At 46.6% G+C, this 16,612-nt stretch overlaps 1 protein-coding gene across 1 annotated transcript in view; it reads right to left on the bottom strand.

Moving 5' to 3' along the window:
• The window catches only part of Obscn (obscurin, cytoskeletal calmodulin and titin-interacting RhoGEF), a 125,402-nt gene that overhangs the window by 81,807 nt on the left and 26,983 nt on the right, over positions 1–16,612 (bottom strand). The window contains exons 14-16 of the mRNA XM_059270645.1: positions 14,356–14,631; positions 9,180–9,455; positions 5,362–5,637 (exon numbers count right to left, since the gene is read on the bottom strand). Coding sequence (XP_059126628.1) covers positions 5,362–5,637; positions 9,180–9,455; positions 14,356–14,631 — 828 coding nt within the window. The remainder of the gene's footprint in view (positions 1–5,361; positions 5,638–9,179; positions 9,456–14,355; positions 14,632–16,612) is intronic.

Here is a 16,612-nt window from a genome sequence, read left to right on the forward strand (position 1 = left end):
TGCCAGCTGAAAGCAATCCCTCTTCTCTGGCTGTGAACATAATCTGCCCATAGATAACCTGCCATGTTCTGGGACAGAACTATCCCTAGACTAAATTGCTGTCCAATTCTAGAATCACAAATAAATTTAAGAGGCACAAAACCAGATCTGCTGCAATCCTGGTGTGTGTGTGTGTGTGTGTGTGTGTGTGTGTGTGTGTGTGTGTGTGTGTATGTGTGTGTGTGTGTATGTGTGTGTGCATGCATGTATGTATGCAGTATCCACACATGCCAGAAGAGGGCACCATATACCCACCAGACTGGAGTTACAGATGGCTGCGAGCTAACTTGTGGTGCTAGGAATTGAACTGAGTCCTCTGGAGGTGCAGCAAGTGCTCCCAACCACTGCCTCATCATCTCTCCAGTCCCTGCAGGTCTCTTATTAAAGACACACAATACTTCTGTGGCAGTCTTGTACCTAAGACAGCGACTATTCACCACCAGTTCTCCTTGTGAGTGTGCTGACTGCAGCTAGCCTGAGAAATTCATTGTCATTTTCAAACCATCCCACAGCAATGCTCAGATGGTGTTGGAGACTGGACACCTGCAAAATCCATCTTATTTCTATCCGTCTGAGGAGAGCTTGTTTAGTAATCCACACCCAGTCTCTCCATATGTGATATCAGACTTGGTACTATAAACATGATACTTCTGAAGATACAGCTTTTAACCTCATTTTTCAAGAAGCCCGTTGTTAGTATAGTGAAGGGTGTTCTTTACATTGGTCTTTGTGTACAGGATTCTTTCTTCTCAATTCTTATTAAATCTATCAATTTATCTTTTGAATAAACCTTAACATCTGTGAATCTGTCAGAGTATTCTTTTCTTAACTTCTGTGCCTTCTGTGGGTTGTTCTTTCTAGTTCTGCTGTAGGACATGGTGACAGCTGGCCTCTTTGTGCTGTTCCTGACCTCAGAGCAGAGTACTGCAGTCTTTGATTCACATGCAGTACTGCTTGCCAAGCCAAGAAACAATCTGTTTAAAGACATTTGCTACAAGTTTTATGACATGACTGATGATAAATGTTGTCAAACAGTTCTTTTTAATTTACATTGCTGAGTTTTATCCTTTGTTTTGCCCTTGCTGAGATAATTTCACATTTTTGGTCAGTTGGATAAGGTCAGGCTGTATACTCATTTTGCAATATTCCAGACCTATGGCCCTGGGCTATCAATGTCCTCACAGAGTATGATCCTGTTGACATGCCCTGAGCTCAGCTCATTAGTACTGTGTTTCACTAACTGTCCTTGATACCCATAATAGATTGACCTAAAATATGAGTTATCGCCAGGCGGTGGTGGCGCATGCCTTTAATCCCAGCACTCGGGAGGCAGAGCCAGGCGGATCTCTGTGAGTTCGAGGCCAGCCTGGGCTACCAAATGAGTTCCAGGAGAGGCGAAAAGCTACACAGAGAAACCCTGTCTCGAAAAACCAAAAAAAAAAAAAAATGAGTTATCTTCTGGACAGATTTTACTATGCTATGCCATCTATATGAACAGAACTAAAGGCTTGTCACCTTTTTCTGTTCTCTAAGGGAATAGCTATAAACACAGAACAAATGACCCCCAGAATGTCTGAAGGCCACTGCAGTCATCCTCCAGGGGCCTTGTGTCTCGGGCTCTTGTGCTGTGACTAACCCACCCGACTCTCACTTTGAGTGAGCTCTGAGTTCCTGGGCTAATTTTTTAATACAGAAATTATTAAGTTAGTACTTATGTCTATAACATCACTTGCTTACATATTTCAAGTGATCAGATTTTTTTTTACATTTACTTATTGTGTGTATAAATGCATGAACACTCCACAGTGTGTGTGTGTGTGTGTGTGTGTGTGTGTGTGTGTGTGTGTGTGTAGGTCAGAGGACAACAGTTCTCCCCATCACGTGGGTTCTAGAGATTGAACTTAGTATGCCAGAATTGGCAGCAGGTGGCTTTACCTGGGGAGCCATCTCCCCTGCCCATAAAAGAAAAAACAATTATTTTGTTCACGCATCTGGTCACAGTTCCTGTTCTGTTCCTTGGATGGGACAGTTGTCTTCAAATTGTGGTAGCTACCTGTGTGGCATACCACTTTGTGTGTTCACACCTGCCACCTCAGTGGCTGTTGGTGGCCTTTCAAATCTCCTTAACTTCCAACTCCCCAAAGTAAGACATCCACTCGGACTTTTATCAAACATGAATATATTTGGGCCTTCCATGGATTTCTATGCACTTCAACCTCCTTACTGTCTTCTAAAAACATTAACAACTCTTTTCACGGGTGTCTTAAGAATCCTTTTTAGCTTTGGAATTAGAAATAGACTTTTTGTGTTGTTGTAAGTCTCTAAAAATTTCACCTTCTGCCGGTGTTGTCAGTACAACAGACAATACAAAGATGCTTTCTACATACTGACTTGGGTTTTTCATTACTGTTTTAACTGATAATCATAACTGTGCATTATACAAATGTATGTTAGAATTCAGCTGCTGCCCAGGCCATCATACCTACAGCAGCAGCTTTCCCCTCTCAGAGACACTGTCTGTAAGCCTCCAGCTGAGAGACCCCAGGTGCAGAGTTTCTCACCTTGAGAAGTGAGTTTACATCACAGGGGCTGTTAGTGGCCCTGCCCTCTGCCCCCCCCCCCCCCCCCCCCCGTCCCTTTCCTGGCTCTGCCTGGTTGTGGGCTCCTGCTATAAAACTTCCCTCCTCCTCAAAGAGCTGTAAATAGAGACTCCCCCTTCTGCCTGTGGACCCTGAGTCCTCTGCAGAACATCCACCATGCTCTCTGTCCCTGGTACTACAGCCTGAACTCTCTTCAGAACACCTACTGTGCTGTTTTCTATCTGTCTGTCTGTCCATGGTGTTAAATAAATATTAATGCCTCAAAGAACAATTTCTGTCTCAGTGTCCTCTACTGTATCTAATAACTTTCATACACATTTTATGGAGCACAATATGACATCTTGATATATGTTACAGCATGGAATGATTAAGTCAAGCTAGATAAAATATCCAGCACATTCTGGTTTGCTTTCTATTGCTGTGATTAATACCATGACCAAAAGCAACTTGGGGAGAAAAGGGTTATTTGGCTTACACTTAACACTTCTAGGTCACAATTACCGCTGAGGAAAATCAGGGAGGAGCTCAAACAGGAATTGAATAGAAACTACAGAGGAATGTGGCTTACTGGCTCATTGTCTAGCTCCATTGGTTAGCTTTTTTATATAGCCCAGGCCACCTGCATAGGGATGGTGCTACCCACCGTGGGCTGGATCCTCCCACATTAATCACCAACCAAAACAATTCCTCACAGATGTGGCCACAAGTCAACATATTCTTGGTAACGCCTCTTCCCAAGAGACTCCTGGTTGTATCAAGTTGGCAATAAAAACTAACCAAGAAACATTTCCACATGCACATCATTTTTGTGGTAAACATTTGAAATGCACTCTTTTGGTGATTTTCAAGCACATGGTACCTTATTATTACTACAGTCTCCTGACTCATTTCTCCTGTGCTTTGTTGGGATGTGGTATGTTTCCCAAAGTCCGCATGATGGAAGTTTGGTCCTTGATGTGGAGGTACTGAGGACCCAAGTCCTCAGAAAAGTAAGACTGGCTCACTGGGTCCCAGGATCAAACTCACGCCATCAGGCTTGATGTCGAAAACCTCTGACCCAAGGCTGGAGAGATGGCTCAGTGATTAAGATCACTGACTGCTCTTCTAGAAGTCCTGAGTTCAATTTCCAGCAACCATATGGTAGCTCACAACTATCGTGATGCCTTCTTCTGGCATAACATCGTACATGCAGATAGAGCACTCATACATAAAATAAGTAAATCAATCTTTTTTAAAAAAAAGAAAGAAAACCTCTGACCCATCTCACTGGTTCTTTTTTTCATTTTTAATAAATAATAAACTATAGAGTACAATGTAGTGTTTCAATAACCTCTCTACATTGCTATCAAAACAAGGTAATTAACATATTTGCTGCACCAAGTGTTTATTATTTATTTGTGAACATTTAAAATCCTCTTAGCTGTTTGGAAATGCATTAAACATTATGGTCAACTATCATCATCTTACTGTGCAATAAAGCACTGGAACTAATAATTACTTTTTAGAATGTTTGGTATGATTTATCCATAAGCCCTTGTACTAACACCCTTCTCTATGAATATTGGTTTTTATGATTCTGTTTCAGAAAGACATTAGGACTATTCAAGATTTCTACTTTTTTTTGTGTCGCTTTTTATACAACTTTCTAGAAAACAGCCAAATGGTTTTATTTTTTTAATTTCATATTCTCTGAAAATAAAATGAAGTAATGATACAAGATGGGTTTTTTCTTTTGTGTTGTTTTGTTTCATTTTGTTTTGTTGACATGTTTATTCATAAACCATTTCTTAGTGATAGAATTACTTTAAATGTTATCTAGTGACACCCAGATGTAAGAGAAGACTCCTAAGTGAAAGAAGATGGATGCACATCTCAGATTTCTGTCTGATGAGAGGGGAAGGTGCAGACAGATGAACTCCAGTCAGTGACATCAACACTGACTGTGGACAGAGAACCCACTAAAGGAACTCACCTTATTAGGGAAAAAAAAACCATAAGCTACTTCTTTCTCTTGTCCTAAATGATGCTCCAAGGAGAATACCGATACTGACTTGTTTTCTAACCTGCTTTTAGAAAATAAGACTTTCCCTGGGGAGAGCATTCCACTCTTGCAGCAGCACATCCACAAGCTCTTTCCTGACCACACACAGACACTGCCATGCAATGTGGACCTACACCTCAGTACACACAGAGACCTCTATATCTCAGAAATTAAGAAGGAGTAGGCAGGTACCCGAAACTACAATAAGCTAGCTTTTGTTGCAAGAAAATTCAATTATGATTAGGAGATCAAACTTTCCCTAGTTTTACTTAAATTGAATAGAAATGCTTCTTGTGAACATGAATGTTCGTGCTGGGTTAGGGCACACAGGAGATGCAGACACTTGGACATTCAGAGCCCAGAGAGACATATCTGGCTTACCCCAATCCTAAACAGCAGGAAGAGCCATGAATATCCCTGGGTACCAAAAAGCAATACAGAGAACCCCTGGGATGTTTGGGGGATGATAAATGCTACCACATGAAAATAAGGACAGCTCCCCAGACTTAATAACATCCGTTTCTGCTCACACAGCCAAACGATATGTGTGAAAACAGAATGTTAATGATGGGAGAAATGCAGAGGGCAAGTTCCCTGCCACAGCGCCAGGGTCCTTCAGATTATTAGTCAGTCTTAGCCTCTCATCCAAATGAGCAAGCTTAGTACCCTCAAACAACTGACCTGTGACATCCAGACGGAAGGAGACCCTCTGTCCCCCGGCCTCACAGCTGTACTCCCCGGCATCCGCCTTGCCCGCCTGCTGCACCACCAGCCTCCTCTCACAGCCCGAGGCCTCCACTTGAACCTTCGAGCCAGAGCTCAGCTTCTTCCCATCCTTGAACCAGGTCACCTCAGTCTGGGCCTGGGCCACCGTGCAGCTCAGTGTGGCACTGGCCCCCGCCTCTGCCTTCACCTCGCTGTGCGTCTGCTGCTCCTTGGCAAACACCATCTTGGGCTCTGGGGAAAGACAGGGATACCAGGGTCAGAGATACTCTCCAGGTCAGGAAGGCCACAGGGAAAGAGTCTGGAAGGGTGTCTGGATGGTAAAACATCTCCCATTCTCTGCACTAGCTACATCCAGGAGGAGACACAGAGTCTCTTGGAGCAAACCCAGTTCATCCATACATCCTGCCACAGATTCACGGGCTGCTCCAGGGGGACCACTGTAACAGTCTGAGCAAGCCTCCTCCAAGGAGGAACTGTGGCTGGGAACACATGTCCACCTACTCAACAGTGACAGTGGAAAGTCTCCCCCAGGACGGTCCAGAACATGTCCTCACAGAGTCTCCCAAGCTCCACTCCCTTGCCTGCTCCAAACATCCTCAGCTGCTATATTCAGAGGACAGTCTAGACTATCAGCCCTTGTTATCAGCCTGGTCCTGGGAGTGGGGACCTCAAGCCTGTGGCCATTAGTGGTTGCCACTCCACACTGCCACTCCAGTGTTTCACACTGTGGTTTTTACACTCCTCTCAGGATCTCTTTGTGTGATTCCCTGCTAATGTGCTGGCACTTATATTTGTCATGACTGCCATCCTCATCTTTGACTCTTGTGGTATATATATCTGCAAGCAAAGATACCCATTTGTCTGATGGCTAACGCCCTTATAACCTGCTCAAGAATCTGCTATCTCCCTGAAAGCATCAGCTAACCCGTAACACCTGCTATGGTCCTATCTACCTCACTTTGATGACTCTAACCACCTGCAGCTGGCTCCTCAGCGGGGAGGAGGACATCCCATATGATTTTACTGCCCTCTGTTCCGTGCACCTCACAGGGCCCCAGGGTTGGGAGACGAGGATGAGGGCAGATCTGCTTACACGCAGGCTGTTCTAAGCTCACCCCTTAATTGTTTAGATCTCATTATCAGCTCCTATCTTTGGACTCGATTTCTGAGTTATTTTAGCTTTTGAAGAATCTTGGCATCTGGTATAGCAAGCACCCCAAAGTTGATCTTTGACAGTGGTTAGGCTCAGTGTTTTCCCACGTGGACAGAGGCATCCCCTGCTGCATTTGAACCAAGAGCGGCCACCTGCAGTTCGTCCAGATTGTATCCATTTAGTGCATCTTTTTTACTGTCTCTTCACAATGTTTACTAATTTTCACCAAGTGTGCCAGCATACCTTGTCCGACTTGGAATTGGTAAGGTGATGCCTTTGACGTGGGTGTAAATCTAAACCTGTGACCTTTCATGCAAACCTGAGGTGCTTCCCCTACACCACTCTGTGGTCCAGAACTCATCCTCAACTCTCTTACAAAGTCTGATGATTTGGGCCGAAGAGGGCAACACAAAACATCACCTCCAAAAGGCCACAGCTCCTCAATTACTGAATTCAAAGACACAGAAATGGCTGAAACGCTAGACACACAATTTAAAGTCCACGTGTAAAGTTTGTCAACGACTTCAAGTAGGAAACAAAGGAGCACGTGGATAAAGCAAGGAAATCAGTTCAGGATGTAAATAAAGAAGTCAGTAACACAGAGGAGGCGGCCAGCAACCTGCATGAGAAACTGAGCAAGGACATCGAGATCGTGTGAAAATATATATGATAGAAATGAAAGACTCAACTAATAAAATTAAAAACACACTGGAAAGCTTTACAAATAGGTCAATCAAGCTTATGGAAGAACGGCTGTCACGGATGGAGGCCACCAGCAAAGTCAAAGGGACTGAGGGCAAACAACAGCCAAGAAAAGAAAAGGAAAGGGAGGGTGATCACAACATCCGGGGACTCTGGGACATGGTCAAGAGCGCAAACCTAAGAACTACGGTCTAGGAAAAGATGAGACACAAACTAAAGGCCCAGAAAATCAGTTCAATGAAATTAGAGCAGAGAATTTCCCAAATTTAGAGGAAGAAGTGGGCATCAGAACACACAGGGTTTGACAGCCCCAAATAAACATGGCCAGAGAATCTCCACACAATACAATAGTGAACACACTAAAACTCAACAAATAAACAATATTTATTTTAAAACAAAGTGTAAGAGGACCGATGAACTGGCTCAGCAGGTCAAGCTTGGCAGCCTGAGTTCAGTCACCAGAACGCACACAGCAGGAGAGAACTGACTCCTGCGATTGTCTTCTGACCTCTCCATGTGCCACCATGCTCACACACAACTTAAAAATGTAGCAACTCTTTCAAAAGGCAAACCCATTAGAATAACCTCCCGCATCTCAGTAGAAACCCCCAAACCCAGGAAAACAAGGAATGATACATTCCATGCCCTGAAAGAAAAAAAAAGCTACCAGCTAAGAGGGCTATTCCAACAAAGTTATCTCTTAAAACCAACAGAAATAAAGACAGCTCCAGGGAAACAAACTAAAGTAACTCATAGCAACCAAACCAACCCTGCAGAACATTCTAACAGGAATCCTGACCTCAGGGGAGGAAAAAAAACCTAATCACAATAGCACATGAATTAATAAATTTCACTGGAAGGGTAAATGAACAAAGGAGACTTAAAAAGATTCAGTCATGACCAATTCAGTAATGACTAAACTGGAAATAATATAAAGAGGGAAGGGGGGGGACAAGAGGCCGGTGAGCTGGCTTAGAGGTTAAGAGCACTGGCTGGTCTTGCTGAAGACCTGGGTTTGGTTCTCAGCACCCACGTAGCAGTTCCAGGGGATCTGATGCCCTCTTCTGGCCTCCGTAAGCACTGCACACATGAAATATATACACATGTATGCAAACATTCATACACATAAAATCAAAATAAAGCATTTTTAAAATAATGAATAGTAATCCTAGAGCTGGGAAGTGGTGGCACACACCTTTAATCCCAGCACTCAGGAAGCAGAGGCAGATGGATGTCTGAGTTCAAGGCCAGCCTGGTCTACAGAGCAAGTTCCAGGACAGCCAAGATTACACAGAAAAACCTTATCTCCAAATGACACCACCCCCCAAAAAAAGAATGAACAGTAATCCAACTAAACCAAAACAACCAGGAAAATGATCAATAAAACTGCAGGAATCCAAAAACAACTCTCAATACTAATCCTAAACACAAGTGATCTTAACTCCCCAACAGAGGAGTCTATTGGGTTAAAAAATAAGATCCAGGGGCTAAAGAGATGACTCGATGGTTAGGAGCACTTGATGCTGTCACAGAGGACCCAGGTTCGACTTCCAGCATCCACATGGCGGCTCATAACCATCTGCAACTCCAGATACACATTCAAGCAAAATCCTCTTACATGTAAAATAAATAAATCAAAAACTATGTTTAAACATGTTAATAACTGTCTTAATATCAAACTATTTGTAGTGTTCAAAAAACACACTTCACTGGTAAACACAGACTTGAGAGTGAATATGGATCAAACACTGGAAGCAAGCAGGGATAGCTAGATTTACATCTCATTAAACAGATTTCAAGCCAAAGGTAGTCAGACAGGACAAAGAAGTTCACTACACACTAGTAAAGCGAGTAATCCATTACATCAAGAAGATGTAATAATTAGGAACACACACGTGGATTGTCCCAAGGGTCTGACCTGTGACGTCCAGACGGAAGGAGACCCTCTGTCCCCCGGCCTCACAGCTGTACTCTCCAGCATCTGCCTTGCCCGCCTGCTGCACCACCAGCCTCCTCTCACAGCCCGAGGCCTCCACTCGAACCTTCGAGCCAGAGCTCAGCTTCTTCCCATCCTTGAACCAGGTCACCTCAGTCTGGGCCTGGGCCACCGTGCAGCTCAGTGTGGCACTGGCCCCCGCCTCTGCCTTCACCTGGCTGTGTGTCTGCTGCTCCTTGGCAAACACCACCTTGGGTTCTGGGAATAGACCAGGACACACATACAGGGTCAGAAACACTGTCTAGATCAGGAAGGGCACGTGAGGAAAGACTTGCACGAGACAGCTAGAAGGCAGAACGTCACCCGGCCTCTGCACACTGTGTCCAGGAAAAGCACAGGGCCTCTCGACCCAAAACCCCAGTTTATCCACATATCCCGTTACTGCTGTGGGGTCACTCGAGGGGAGACATGGTTACAGTCCTCCATGGAGAGGCCGAGGGGCATAACACATGCACCTGTCCCACAGTGACAATGGAGAGTCTCCCCAGGACTAGGTAGGTCGTGCCTCACAGCGCTGAGAGTCCAGAGCCTCCACGCCCTTTCCTGCTCTGAGCTCTGTCAGCTGTGGCACCCGCAGAAGGGAGAGCCTGGGCCATCCGTGGCCCTCGGCTGTCTGTCTGTCTTATTGATGTCGTCAGCCATCGGGGTGTGTGTGTGTGTGTGTGTGTGTGTGTGTGTGTGTGTGTGTGTTCCTCTGCATAGCTAATGTTCAAGGAGACCCTACTCTTCATAGCACTCTATCTTCCTCATATTTATTTCAGGGGTCTCTTTACATATTACAGTCCTTATCCTTTTTCACTGTCTGATCCCAGAGACAGATGGTTAGATGTGGCTGGCACCCCAAAAGTTTACGTGTCGCAAGCTGGATCCTCATGTGTTAGTGCTGAGGTGGAGAACTTTTTCCAAGGTAGAAGTTAGTGGCAGTTCTGGACCACGGGAACTCTTATGAGTTAACGCCGATCTGGAAAAACAGGCTGAGTCTTACAGGAACAGATGACCTCCCACAAGAGCAGAGTGTCAGACGTTCCTGTGTGTTGTCCCCTCCTGCTCCTAACCAGGCTCCTTCCTACCTCTCCATTTTGTGGAGCTGGTGCCCTCCTCACCTGGACACCACCGCCACGCCATCTGAACCTCCCGGCCACCGGCATCGTTACTGATTTGTAAGTCCCACGGCCTCTGTTATTTTTCAATAGCTGCACACAGCGGCCTCATCTAATCGCTCAGGTTCTCAATACAATGTGGCCGAACGGATCACTGTTGCTCCACTGTGGCTAGTGCGCTTGTCCTGACAAACTTTCCTCATCCTGACGTTAAACAACACACAGCAGGACCGTGGTTTACCTGGGACCCTGGTGTCTCCAGTCCCCCTGGAACTGACCTCTGTGATGTGAACCAGCAGACAAATCTTTCTTTTCATGTGGTTGTTTTTTGTTTTGTTTCTGAGACAGGGTTTCTCTGTGTAGCTTTGCGCCTTTCCTGGATCTCACTCTGTAGACCAGGCTGGCCTCGAACTCACAGAGATCCGCCTGGCTCTGCCTCCCGAGTGCTGGGATTAAAGGCGTGCGCCACCACCACCCAGTGCCTTTTCATGTGTTTTAATGTCCCCAAAATTCTCATGAAAAGTCCCTTCTCCCTTCCTTGCTGGCTTTAAAAACCAGGGGGAAATGAGGGATGGGTTTACACACAGGTGTGTTTCGGAGCTCAATGCTTTGCTTTTTTCATCTGTTTCTACCTCTACAGTGAGGGCCCCGGATCTGGTTGCTATGCTGTACAGTAAACCTAGACAGGACTAGAGAAAAATGCTAGCATTTTCTTGAAGAGTAAGGGATGCTGGGCTGGCTCAGTGAATAAAGCGCTTGCTCTGCAAACCCGACAACCGAATTTGATCCCTGGAACCCGCAGAAAGGGAAGAGGAGAGGACAGATGCCATAAAATTGATCTCTGACACAGAGTGTGGCATGCGTGCCCACACACGCACACACAGGCAATGATAATCATAATTAAAATACTTTAAATGTGTAACTTTCCCCTACAAAGCTCTCAACCAGATCATAAAGTGCAGGTGCTCTGACCAACCCTGGAGAGACATCTGGACCCCCATAGGCCAGATGCATCCAGAGTCCACCACACAGCATGGGGGCCCTGGACAGGTGTTCTGAAATGAACGGCTATGGGGAAGTGAGGAAATAGAGACGGTTAAGGGCCCTCGGTCTCCTGGTTCTGAGGGCTGTGTCTCACCAGCTGACAGCTAGGAATTCTGACAAAACTGGCCAGATCCATTACAAAAACAACAACAACAACAACAAAAAAAAACCCTACACTTCCCAGCCAATGACCTGTGCCTCAAGTCCACCTCCTTGTGACCCGTGTGTCCCTAAAGAGTCCTTTGGCTGAACATTTGTGTTAACCAGCACTCCCTCCAAGCTGCAAGCCTGCACAGACCTCTGAGGACAGTCTCCTATGACAAGAACAAAATTCTATGGGTGGAAAAAAAAGGGAAGCCAGGCGGTAGTGGCACATGCCTTTAATACCAGCACTCGGGAGGCAGAGCCAGGCGGATCTCTGTGAGTTCGAGGCCATCCTGGTCTACAGAGAGAGATCCAGGACAGGCACCAAAACTATACAGAGAAACCCTGTCTCGAAAAACCCAAAAAGGGGGGGGGGAGGATACACCAGCACATACTTTGGCTAACATTTAAACTTAGTCACAGATTAAGTAGATTTAAGGGCCCCAAGTCACATCCATAACAACAGGGAATGTGCTCCTCTCCTGGTGCGTGCACCTGACTCTCCATTGTGCCTTGTAACACTGCTCTTACCGTAATCGATAAACTGACTAAGTCTGCTTTCCTCTGACTGGTCCTGGATTCTCTTCTGTGGTGGATGTCAAGGACCTGGCTGCATCTCAGCAGAGGTCGCCAGCGACCTGAGGGGGATTGTTCAGGCTGCACTACCCACAACATGGAGAGCATTTCCTAATGCAGTAATGGAAACAGCACTCAAGCTGAAGGAGGCCCTCTCTCTCCTCTCCCAGCTTCCCTGGGCTCAGCTATAAGAAGGAAAATGAGAAGCAGAAAGAGCGCCTGAAAGATGAGGTGGAAAGAGGGAATAGCACGGGCTGGAAAGATGCCTGGCAGTTAAGAATACACAATCCTCTTGCAGAGGACCCCAGTTTGGTTCCCAGCACCTAAACTGAGCTACTCACAGCTGCCTGTAACTCCAGCTCCAGGGGATCCAACGCCATCTCCTGGACTCATTAGTACCTGCACTCATGTGCACATACCCAAACACACATAGCCAGCTTCCACCACCTCCACACAAGGCTAACTTCGTGTGGCAACACCCACCTGTGACGTCCAGACGGAAGGAGACCCTCTGTCCCCCGGCCTCACAGCTGTACTCTCCAGCATCCACCTTGCCTGCCTGCTGCACCACCAGCCTCCTCTCACAGCCCGAGGCCTCCACTCGAACCTTCGAGCCAGAGCTCAGCTTCTTGCCATCCTTGAACCAGGCCACCTCAGTCTGGGCCTGGGCCACCGTGCAGTTCAGTGTGGCACTGGCTCCTGCCTCTGCCTTCACCTGGCTGTGTGTCTGCTGCTCCTTGGCAAACACCACCTTGGGTTCTGGGAATGGACAAGGGCACACAGGGTCAGAGACACTGTCTAGGTCAAGAAGGCCACAGGGAAAGAGCTGGCTTGGGCAATGGAGGACGGAACTTTCTCAGCCTTGATGTGGAGACTGTGATCCTCATCACAGCGTGCAGCCTCCTGCCTCTGCTGGCTTCACTCTGCCAACACGGTGGTACTCACGGCAGATGGCTCTTCAGGAAGATCACTCTTCCCGCCCTCCCTGTCAGCTCTGATGTCAGTGCTATGATGACTGCATGAAATGACCTACGGGTTTATCTCCTTTCTCTAGTCTCTAAAAAAGTCTCCATGATCGTGGAATAACTGTTCCCAGTACTATTTGATGCTTTCTCAACAAAATTATTTGAAGATTTGGTTGCTATTCCACTTATTTAAAATACATCGGATTTATTGAATTTTTATGTCAATTTTCACACGGTTTACTAGTAATCAGCCAAACTGTCACAACTTTTCAGATTTATTACCATAAAATATTTTATCATATACTCTTAAAATAACATTTCTGCTGGGCGGTGGTGGGCACATGCCTTTAATCTCAGTAATCAGGAGGCAGAGGCAGGCAGATCTCTAAATTCAAGGCCAGCTTGGTCTACAAAGCAAGTTCCAGGACAGTCAGGACTGTTATATAGAGAAACCTTGTCTCAGAAAACCAAAAAAGAAAGAAAGAAAGAAAGAAAGAAAGAAAGAAAGAAAGAAAGAAAGAAAGGAAGGAAGGAAGGAAGGAAGGAAGGAAGGAAGGAAGGAAGGAAGGAAGGAAGGAAGGAAGAGAAGGAAGGAAAGACCAATAATAATGACGATGGTGATGATATTCCCATGAAGACTCAATAGCTTGTTTCTCAATATCTAAACACCAACAGCTGTTACGTGGAAGTCCGATAGCACACTGCTGTGGGTACTCTCCCGTCATCTAGGATTGCAGCCACCCTGTAAGTCCTCAAGGCTCCACCAGCACACAAGGCTGTCTGTCTCGGACTTCTCCCTCTGAGGACGCAAAGCCAGGCACTAACACTGACAGAAATGTGGGCTGACTTGGCAGGAGACACCCCTCACCATTCCTGAGTTCAGAGCAGGAGCTCTGTGGGGATCCCTGATGCACCTATCCGAATGGAAAGCAAGGGTTTGTTGGTATTTGCTTTAAACCCTACTCTTTTGTGTAGGAGAGGAAGGAGGATTGAGACCATACACAAGGTCTAGCCAGAGTCCCAGATTCCATACAAGACAAAGATGGTTCTGGGAGCATGGGACTCCAGATTACCCCATAGTAACACCACTCAAGGCTTACAAAATGGACCCCTCTTCCACCTCTGTATTCCTCCCCAACCTAGCTGCAGGAAAGGAGGAAGGATGGGAAATGTGAGAGATGAAGGCTAATGTAAAGGGCAAATATAAAAGGCTAATATAAAACGATAAATCAGTTCCCTCTCCACTATCTCATAAGGCCAAATAGGTACCTGGCACATCCAGACGGAAGGAGACCCTCTGTCCCCCGGCCTCACAGCTGTACTCTCCAGCATCCGCCTTGCCCGCCTGCTGCACCACCAGCCTCCTCTCACAGCCCGAGGCCTCCACTCGAACCTTCGAGCCAGAGCTCAGCTTCTTCCCATCCTTCAACCAGGTCACCTCGGTCTGGGCCTGGGCCACCGTGCAGCTCAGTGTGGCACTGGCCCCCGCCTCTGCCTTCACCTCGCTGTGCGTCTGCTGCTCCTTGGCAAACACCACCTTGGGCTCTGGAGACAGACAAGGGCACACAGGGTCAGAGACACTGTCTAGGTCAGGAAGGCCACATGGGGGGAAACCTGATGGTAGTGGGCCCACTGGAAGGCAGAACATCGTGCAGACTCCACACGCACTCTGCTCAGAAGCCACGGTGCCTCTCAGCACAGAACCAGACCACACACACACATCCTGCCTCTGTTGTAAGAGCTACTCTGGAGACAGCCCCTTCAAAGGCTACTGCAGCGGCGCTGTGGTGGAGACCTGATGTTTTCAGTCCCTGAATTTGCTCCTTAGTGGTTCATTGTTCTAGGCTGACCCCGTTTATACCTGTATGGTCTGTCTTCAGATTTTAGGAGCTCTGTATGTACCCCATTTATACCTGCACTGTCTCTTCAGATTTTAGGAGCTCTGTATGTACCCCATTTATACCTGCACTGTCTCTTCAGATTTTAGGAGCTCTGTATGAACCCCATTTATACCTGCACTGTCTCTTCAGATTTTCGGAGCTCTGTACGTATTTGAGTACTGGAGTCTTACCAGCTACACGTATTGTACATATTCTCCCCATCTGTGTGCTTCAATTTCTCACTTTTGTGTGTCTTTTCCAGTTAAATCAAGTATTTTCATGAAGCAACACATCTACTGGTTCTTTGTAGGCCATGTATCCACGTACTGGCTACAGAATCACTCATATGGCAATGCCCTGGCACACTCAGCCGTCAGTCATACTGGCTTTTTCTGAGGTTGTCACCCAATGCACTGTTGGCTGCAGCGTGTGCTTTGAGCGAGAGACTTCCAGGGCTAACACATTTTCCAAATGTGCACTGCCCTTAGTAGCACATGGGGAAGGTGGTCCTGTCTCTATGCGTCACACTCAGGAAAGGAGGCGCAGGGCCTATGATGGCCGCCGGCCAAGAGCTGGTACAGAAGCCACTTCATGCTGCTCTACCCTTCCATCGGCCCACTTGGGCCCACCGTCCTTCTCACTGTTGACTTACGATGAGGGTTGAGCTCATGAAGTCGATGCTCTCAGCTGTTTATATTCAAGAGAACACGAGGCCTCTGCATTCGGTGTGCTGGGCGTCATCACACTCAAAATCATTAAATATGTTTGGATTCTGACTTAGGAATGAAATTAAGTCCTCTGTGATTTCTACAGATGTTCATCACAGTCCTTCAAAAACATCTGAGCATTTCCTCCCTGGGCTCCAAATGTCATTTCTTGGGCATTGGATTGGAAAACGGATGCTTCCGCAGTTGCTGTGAGTACCGTAGAATTCTGTTTTTCAAACCTTCGCGGCAGTGTGTGGATGGAGCCGTGTCTCCTGCGTGCTGGGTTTCTGTGCAAGGCGATCCTTCCCAAGGCTCTCACCCCAACGCTTACCTTAGGGACTTTCTTAACTGGTGACTGGAAGTCCCACTCCTGCTGTCTTACCCTGGCTTTTCTTGTTGCCATTTCAAAGGTCAATCCCTCGCCTAAAGTGGGGTGTTAGCTGCTGTTTCCTGTAGTTCTGGTTTTCATAGTTAAGGGGGGTGGGGCCTGTTGGTTTCTATAAAGAATTCATGCTGAATTTTATTGAAGATTTTTCAGGATATGAGATGATAACTGATTTTTTTATGATGTGTGTGTGTGTGTGTGTGTGTGTGTGCGCGTGCATGCGCGTGTGTGTGTGTGTGTGTGTGTGTGTGCGCACGTGTGTGTGCCATGCCATGATTGTGACCAGAGAGCAACTTGCAGGAGTTGGTTCTCTCTTCCCACCATGTGGGTCCCGGGATTCAGATCTGCAGGCTTTGCAGAGACACCTTCATCCAGTCAGCCATCTGACTAGCCCAAAGACAGTAAGTGTCAGGAAACACTTTTACTCTGCACTGACTGAGCTCTCTGTGCATTTCCCTTTTGGTGCCCTGAGCTTCTGTGCCTTGTGTGGAGCCAACGCCTCACGCCAGGCTTCCCTTTCCCCACAGTCTTCAACTACTGCAGAGCATTTTTCT

The sequence above is a fragment of the Peromyscus eremicus genome, chromosome 8a (genome assembly GCF_949786415.1).
Source record: "Peromyscus eremicus chromosome 8a, PerEre_H2_v1, whole genome shotgun sequence".
NCBI lineage: Eukaryota > Metazoa > Chordata > Mammalia > Rodentia > Cricetidae > Peromyscus > Peromyscus eremicus.